Consider the following 8,541-nt stretch of genomic DNA (forward strand, 5'->3'; position numbering starts at 1 on the left):
CCAAAATGAACAAGGAGTGATCTACAACCCTAGCGCATCTATAGCGGTGCAGTTCGGCCACCACTTTTTATTTTTGTTTTTATTTATTAATTTTAAAGGTATTTTAGGGAGAAAAACACCAAATGAGTGATGTATGGTGCATGTGACTACTTTTCAAATTATGTTGATGTCAGTTTCTAATGGAGTAGTAGTTTGAAGTACTTAGTGGTGTAAGTAAAAAAGTAATCATAGTGAGGGAGCTACAGCACTGTATTATCTCCCAAGAATAATGTTTAAACGACTAGAAATTGTTTTCTTAGAAACTTAATTGGCACTTGACATAAATGATAATATAAATAATTAAGAAAAATATGTTAAATGAGCACCATGTAAAATTGTGAGATCAAATTTTACTTCTAAACTATATGCACAATTTACGTTATACATACTGCAGTTGCGAGCATTTATTTTGGAATTTTCCAAACATGGTCACTACTTCATTCACAGCCACTTGGATTTTGTATTTTTGTTTCTTTAAGAGAATCATTGCACCAGGATTCAATAAAGAAAGCATATGTTTATTGATTTTAATACTATTATATGCTAACCCTATCCCAAGCATAACCCCAAAACAACCCCAAATTAAGGAAGTAAGCTACTACATAGCATTAGTTTTATGGCTGAAAACACTTCCCACCAGCTTTCTGTCCCACTTTGTAGAAAAGCAAAAGCAGGAATACTAAATAAATGAAACAAGAAAGGAAAGAGAAGAAACATATATGCAAAGTTTCTGAACCCCTCCGATCTATAAAATTCTTTTGAGAATATCATAGACTTCTGTTTGTTCAACCTCATCAAGAAAGCGAACAGAAGTCTCAATGCTTTTGCAAAGGCTTGTTTGGGTGCACATACATACAAAGTGAAGAGAGAAAGTAAAAGAGAAAAAGAAGGAATTCCTTTTTTCCTTTGTGGCATGAATTGAAGTGTGTTTTACAGAGCTCATCAGTGCACCAAATGATGGCTCGAAACCCTAACTGGTGGAGCATGCATCCACCATCTCTCTTTCCTCAATATGCGCTTGGATCAGCTTCGCTTCCTTTGAATCCCTTGGCAGATGACCAAGACCCTCCACAGTCATGGAGCCAACTACTACTGTAACTAATTACCCTCTCTCTTTTTATTTTTTTTATTTTTTTATGAATGAATTCTTTTATACCAACCAAATAAGGATTATAGCAGACAGCCTGCTGAAACACAAGATGCCATCAAAAGCACCTCACAAACAAACTGGCTTCAATGCATTGTTTCATAGGATTTTCATTATGTTTTCAAGTTTTTGCTAAACTATATATATATATACATATACCAACTTTCGTTTCTCATATATGGGTTTCATTTTGTTGATTGTTTTCAGAGGAGGATTGTCGGCAGGCGACGAAGATAAGTTTGTTATGAATCATTTTCAACCAAAAAAGTTAGAGAATTGGGAGGACCAAATCTTAAATCCATCTCCAAGGGTTCCTATTGTTGATGTAATAAAGCAAGAAGTTTCCCAAAACAGCAATTTTTTTGGTCACGGAGATGAAGATTTTCAGCCACCTAGATCTGCTTGCTCCCAAATGATGCCAGTTTCTTCCCCTAGGTCGTGTGTTACCAGTTTCACAAATAATAATAATAATAATAACAATAATAATATATTCGACTTCTCTTATAACAAGGTGGATGCCAGGAATCAACATCCAGATCAGTCATCTGAGGTAAAATTTATTTATTTATTTATTTTGTGTGTTAGAATTATTTGTTTTCTAAACATGTATTTTCTGTTTCACTAGAGTAGTGGCACAGCCAGTGGTGGGGTATATAAGAAGGCTAAGCTTGTGTCCTCTTCAAGCCAACCGCCTCTAAAGGTGACATAGAATCTCTGTGTCTTTCTTGATTGTCTGTTTCTTGAAGCATGTGTTATTCTTCTGCTAGTAAGTAGTGGCCATCCATCAACAGAATGAGGGAAAAGAAAACCAAGTGATATTATTTCTGGTTTTCCTTATGTTTATTGTGAGGCAGGTCAGAAAGGAGAAGCTTGGTGATAGAATAACAGCCCTTCACCAGCTCGTTTCCCCATTTGGAAAGGTAAACTACTTCTCCACCCACACTCAACGCAAAGCTAGCGCACAAACAAGTGGTTTTCTTAATTTTTTATTTTATTTTTTTAAATGTCCACACAAAGGAAGGGGAGGGGGATTCGAATTAGTAACTTCTGTTTCATGAGGCGTGGTCTATAGCCGATTGAGTTACCCCTTATGGACAACAAGTGATTTTCTTTATTTTGCTTTTTTGTTAAATTATCACTTTTTTTTTTTTTTCAAAAGTTTAAGTCGATAGGAATGGGTAAATTTAATTACTTAATCAATACTTTAACCGGACTCTTATTAATACTTGTTAGAGCATCTCCTTGCATATTATTTATTACTTTACTATTACTACTTTTTCAAAACAAATTTCAAACAGATTTTTTACTTTATTATCTATTTTCTTTGAATATTATTTCAAAGTATTATTTTTTTATTATTTTCTTAAACCATCCGGAGAGAAATGATTAAAAATAAATAAATAATAAGCTATAATGCTTGCCTAAAAATAAGTGTTATAAATAAGAAAAAGACAAGCTGCTAGATGTGATTTTTACCTCATATTAATATGGAAGTTTTAAAGCATCTGTTGGAGATACTCTCAGTTCTTTTACCTCTTTTCCTCATTTGTGCTTCTGTTTTGACATTAAAGAAAGACGATAAAGATGAGTTGGGGTGTGCTGGTGTTTCCCTTTTGCAGACTGACACAGCTTCTGTCTTGCTAGAAGCCATTGGGTATATCAGATTCCTTCTGGGTCAAATTGAGGTGATGTTCCTTCTACATTTTGTGCTCTCCAAGCAACTTAGAATCAGTGAGAGCTAGCATGCAGTTAAAGTTTCAATAATTCATGCTTTTTCTACACATTCTTTAGTGATGGGAGTTATAAAATTTGTATGCATTCCTTGAATGCAGGCCCTCAGCTCCCCTTACTTGGGTAACGAATCAAAAAACATAAGGAACCAGCAGTCTGTAAGTACCCCATGTTTACCATTTACCACTTCCCAATGCATAACTACAAGAAATTCTCTCTCTCTCTCTCTCTCTCTCTCTCATACACACAAAGTAGGCACATGTTTTAGAGAGCATGTGTGACAAATTGTAGTTAAATTAAAGAAGATGAGAGAGATTGTTTTAGGTTCAAGGAGAAAGAAAGAGGTATGCTTTATTGGATCCACCACGATCCTCAAAAGCAAGTAAAGGAGGGTTTGCCATTGGAAAGCATCTTATGAAGTAAAATATTCCCTAAGAAAAGCATAAAAAGAACAAGGTTCTTAGCTTTATAAAACCTTTTGATCCATAAAGGTTAAATAGAGAAGTATAGTTTATGAGTGCCTAATTACTTTGGAGTACTCGATCATGAAAGGTTTTGAGAAAAGATAGAAAATTCTGAGTTTCTTAATTTTGTTTTTCCCTATGTAGCTGTTGAATGAGAGCTGCCTCAAAAGGAAGGGAGCTCCTAACCAGGTATTCTTTCTTTCATCTCTTTTTAATGAAAGGAAATAATTAATTTCTTCTTCAATTGACTTGCTCATCATTATAAATTTATTCTTTATCTTAATTATTAATTAGTGTCATCTCCATCATTGCTATTATTATTATTATTATTATTATTCTTAGTATATAATAATATAAACAAGAAAAGAAGTAGATTCTTGTTAATTTGAAGGGTATCAAAATCGAAAAGATTCTTATAATTTGGTGATATCAGGATACCCAAGAGAAGCCAAAAGAGCTAGGGAGTAGAGGGTTGTGCTTGGTTCCTGTGTCTTGCACTCAGCATGTGGGAAATGACATTAATGGGGCTGACTATTGGGCTCCGGCTTACGGCAGCACTAGTGGGTTTTAACAAATTAATATAATTGTAGAGCATGGAATGATATAATATCATCATGAGCAGTCAGTCTGCAGTAATCTAAGGCTGTCTCCTCATGATGCTATATATGCATTCTCTCTAATTTCAGATAATCAAGCTTTTGTACCCCCTTTTTTTTTTCATTTCTTTTTTCTTTATGCCATATATATATGATGATAAAAAGCTAGTAGCTTCATGTACGTACGGGAAGCTCCAATATTCACTATTTTGTAGGAAGAATATTGATCTCTCTCTCTCTCGGAGCTATATTTCTTCTTCTTTTTCTTTCTTTTATCATTTCATGCTAGCGCGCTTCACCTTCAATTTATAATTGAAGGCAAACTAAATGAGAAGGAAAAGAAGTACAATTCTTTTATACACTGACACACACTATGTTTTGTATGAATTGTATTAAAGAGTATTGTAATTTCTAACACCCAATAAAATAATTTAAAGGTTTATTATGATCAAATAAAGTAAATAATTTAAAGGATTTTTGAGATGAACTAAAATAATGCATCTGGGTACTCCCTCCTTTTGTGATAATTTTTCACAAGCTATTGTACCAAAAGAATATTCTCAGCAAATGTTTCGAAGAGGAATGAAAGCCAACTGATTAAAGCTAATAATTAGACCCTCCAAACAATGAATCATATGGTTGGCCAGGATCTTTGTTATACCTTTGTATAACACATTGCAGCAAGAAATAGGGCGAAAATCCCCCATAGAAGTGGGTTTTTCCTTCCTTGGAACTAAAGCTAGGATGGTAGATTTCGTACTCAGCAAGATACTCTTTTGCTCTAATAACACAACTAGCTTGCCCCCGAGAAGATACAACTTCTTTTTGAGCTATATCCGTTAAAACCCTCTCCCTAATACCTCCAAAAACTTCATGATTTTTGGCTTTGAGAACTCTCTTAACATATACCAGATTAGCATATCAACAGAACATAGGAGATCCTTCAACAGTACTAATTAATTCTCAAAAAGTCTTTATGCGTAGGCTAAAACCCAAAGTACTTAAAGGGTTTAGGTCCAAAATTCTTTACTTTACCAATGGAAATCATAGCAGAAGAGTAGAGTTGTCAGAGACACCCTCCCCTCTCATGGAATCCAACTTCAGTAAGTGTTGTGCAAATATTTACCTAAATAATAGTTAAATAAATGTACGTTTTACTCACAAGTGCACAATATCAAAACGATAGTATAGAAAGCAAGTACGAGATCATTCTCACGAGGATTGTGATAAATTATGCTTAAAAATAATTCATAATTAATTAATTGAATGAAACAAAATAAAAGATTGAATTTAAATAATAAGAATGAAAGGATAGGGTTTTGATATTCACCGTTAATCATACTCGAATAAGATAAACAATATGTCAATGTTTCAACCATATCAGGATAGCTAATGTTTGCCAACCTAAAGACATGGTATCTACTAATTAAGCATCTTCCTAAGCAATGAATTATGCATGATATCTACTCTAATTCTTTTATTTCTCAAAGGATTTAGCATGATATCTACTAAGTTATTATTCAAGAAAGTATAAATCTATGAAAATCGACAAACACATGAAGCCTAGAGCATGGTATCTACTTCCGGTTCTCCATGTTAATTAATCCAAGAACCTGTGATGGGATTCTTTCGTCACTCTATTAAACCCAAGATTCGGTCATCCAAATTGACTTAAATAACAAATTAAAACCTCATACATATAATGATCAAGCACATTCATCTGAGGAATTCAATAACATAGGAAATAATTAAGTTAAGTATCCAAAATATAATTGTAGCAAAGGTGGCAATATTGAAATCCTAAAGATGATTAGGGCTTCAATCAAGCCCTAACTAAAGTATTAGCTACACATAATTCGGATGAGAATCATCCTCATAAAAAGATAAAAAGGAAAAGAAGAAACCGAAAACACTTCTTGATTGAGCCTCCAATTCCTCTTCCAAAGCTTGTATCAGCTTCTCTCTCTTTTCCCCAAAGCTTGTAAATATTTTTTCAATGTTTGGAGGTCTATTTATTGGGATTAGGAGAACCTTAGAAGCCCTAGAACCCCTAGAAAAACCATAGGTCAGTTTCCTAGTCCAAATAGGAGATTGAAAACCCAATTTGAAGTGAAAAAGGAGTCTTGTCGCGTGCTGGGCTCTCTAGTGCGCTTGAGCGCAAAATGACATGCGCTCGATCCCAAGCCTCCAGCTTTTCCCAAAAATGTATTTTAAGCTTAGAACTTGCTAGAAACGCTTGCTTTTCTTCAAAATCCTAAAAACTGCAAGAAAACACAAAAACAACACAAAACATCAAATTATAACGAAACGAAGAGATCAACATATGTGAATTAAGGGGCTAGAATGTGTAATATTCAGCACTTATCACACCCTCAAACTTACATATTGTTAGTCTCTTAGCAATACAAAACTGAAAATTAAAAGAACATAAAACAACAACTACTCTACCTCCTCTATCGTGGGAAACATGATTGCATTTAGCATATGCAACAAGCTTTTTAAACTCCTAGGCATCCCTAGTAGGACGGTGAGGGTTTGACATAATTGCTACCCACAAACATTATGCAAAATCAAGCCATCCATAAGATTGAAGTATCACTTAAAACAATGATTTTCATTCATTAGCAAGCTTAAATGGATAAACTTCATCTTCAAAATGAATTGGAATTCCAAAGTCTAACCACTTACAAATGACAAGCTGAGGCATCACAAGTTCAATTTAGTGTAAAGTGAACCAACACATAATTATGAAGCTTCAAATTATTTTCAATGTTCAACGACTCAATACCTCAAAGTTCACTAGGATTCCCATCGGAATGAATAACCAAGGCATAACAGTAAGAGCATTCTTTCTTTATTCTATTTGGTTAGGCTGTGCAATGCTTGGTTCCCTTAAGCTTTCTAATTGACCCTTATAATAAGTGTTAGGCCAATGATTCCCAAAGATGATGGTTTTAGGGTATTAGGTGTAAGAACACCCCTATGAGCTTACTAACTCGAGTAAAAAAGGGTACGAAACCAAACTATCCATGACATTAAATAATTCAAAATTCTCACTTTTTTGACGTGAACACTCATTGCTTAATGAGGCAAGAGGTCTAGTTACTCAGTGAAAAGCTCAAAATGATCAATTTTTTTTTTTTTTTTTTTTTTTTTTTTACTGCCAAGGTATCCATCCAACAAGTCACCTAGCTTCACCCAAGACATTGAAAACATACATAATCAGGTTCACATGTCATACCTCACTAATTATGTGTTAATGTGTTCATGGCAATTCAAATCAAAATAAGTGAATTCTCAAATGCCAAAAGTAAGTAACAAGACTTAGAATTCTGGCCATTAGATCATGTGTTCAACATTCTAAGCTTACCAATGAAATTCAAATCGCAGCTTTTAGATCAACCAAATTCTCAAGAATAACATGAACATGCATTTTCAACAATTTTGGACAAAGTGTGTGTGTGTCTCCCACACCCCCAAACTTGAATTACACATTGTCCTCAATGTATTGAAAAAATGGAAAGATCATACCAGGGAGATGAGAAAACTAGTTGGAATAGGTATGGCTTGTAGCATACCCCTAAACTTGCAAAAATACTTGTCCCTAAAACAAATAAGTGATACTCCAACCAAATACCAGTAAAGTGAAACACATTGTTATAAAAATATAATCAAAGAATGAAAATGGAACAACAATGGAGAAGATAAAACCTGGAAGGAGATCATGTACCCTGGCCTGATGGAGGACTCAAGTGCATAGGGCCTGCGCTAGAACCTATGAAGCTGACTCATTTAGTCAAAATATGTGGGATTCGCCAAGCCAACGGAATCCTCATCCTTGATGCGCTCAGTGCTCTCTAACCCTTAAGCTTAAATTTGAAGCACCAATCAACTGGAATAAAATGAGGAGAATACTCAGGGAGTTTTTACTACTTCGATGGTCTCTTTTTGCTCGTCTAATAGCCCTAACAGACTACTCTCCCGGCCTCTTGGTAAGTCATAAGCAATAATGACCAGGAAAGTGTCATCTGTCCCTAAAAATGAAGAATTCAGATTTTCTAGAATAAGAGTTCGGGGCTCATATGGCATCTCGGAAATAGTAGTTGCTGTTGAAGAAGCTTCAGTGCTCACTTCTTTGCCTTTTTCCCGAAGTATATCCTGTGGGGACTCAATTTGCTCCTCCTTCCTCTCTTCCACGTGATTTTCGACCACTTCTTCACTCCTCAATGTGGTGATAGCTTGCTCATAATAAGAAGTACTCTCATCCTTCATGTAGTGTCCATTAGGATTGGCCACGACTGACTTTGAAGCTCTTCTTCTTCTCTATTGAGGATATCGGCTATTTGTTTGAATTGATCGTCTATCTTGGTACTGGATTGAGAGTGAGAGTTCACCATCTCCTATAGAGAGTTCACTATCTGATTAGTCTCGCTCATAAGATTCAACATCTTATCTATAAATTCAGGATCCAACATAAAAGATGGCTCCTATTGGTATTGTTGTTGTGGAGGCCAATAAATGGGAGATGGCTCCTCTTCGTTAGCTTCTATCTTGGCAATGGATT

At 34.9% G+C, this 8,541-nt stretch overlaps 1 protein-coding gene across 5 annotated transcripts; it reads left to right on the forward strand.

Annotated features, from left to right (window-relative positions):
• Nucleotides 1–752: 752 nt before the first annotated feature.
• LOC132187581 (transcription factor bHLH68-like) lies at nucleotides 753–4,338 on the forward strand. 5 transcript variants are annotated; one of them, XR_015912668.1, is made up of 8 exons: nucleotides 753–1,133; nucleotides 1,394–1,736; nucleotides 1,812–1,886; nucleotides 2,041–2,106; nucleotides 2,806–2,917; nucleotides 3,019–3,075; nucleotides 3,526–3,570; nucleotides 3,815–3,862. XR_015912668.1 is itself a non-coding variant. In XM_059601931.2 (8 exons), exons 1-8 carry the CDS (start codon nucleotides 994–996, stop codon nucleotides 3,950–3,952), a joined length of 978 nt encoding a protein of 325 aa, XP_059457914.2. In that variant the 5' UTR covers nucleotides 753–993; the 3' UTR covers nucleotides 3,953–4,338. The 5 variants fall into 5 exon arrangements, 4 of the variants coding, with proteins under 4 accessions (XP_059457914.2, XP_059457915.2, XP_059457916.1 ...); XM_059601931.2 differs by having other exon boundaries at nucleotides 2,758–2,871; nucleotides 3,815–4,338; XM_059601932.2 differs by having other exon boundaries at nucleotides 2,806–2,871; nucleotides 3,815–4,338.
• Nucleotides 4,339–8,541: the final 4,203 nt, after the last annotated feature.

Source organism: Corylus avellana, chromosome 6 (genome assembly GCF_965113065.1).
Source record: "Corylus avellana chromosome 6, dhCorAvel1.hap1.2, whole genome shotgun sequence".
Lineage (NCBI taxonomy): Eukaryota > Viridiplantae > Streptophyta > Magnoliopsida > Fagales > Betulaceae > Corylus > Corylus avellana.

Bases quoted from the DNA above. Each gene is read 5' to 3' on its own strand.
- LOC132187581 (XM_059601931.2), top strand. From the start codon at position 994: ATGATGGCTCGAAACCCTAACTGGTGGAGCATGCATCCACCATCTCTC. The intron at 1,134-1,393 runs GTAACTAATTAC...GATTGTTTTCAG, and splicing joins TCATGGAGCCAACTACTACT to AGGAGGATTGTCGGCAGGCG. The intron at 2,872-3,018 runs GTGATGTTCCTT...CCTTGAATGCAG, and splicing joins TCCTTCTGGGTCAAATTGAG to GCCCTCAGCTCCCCTTACTT.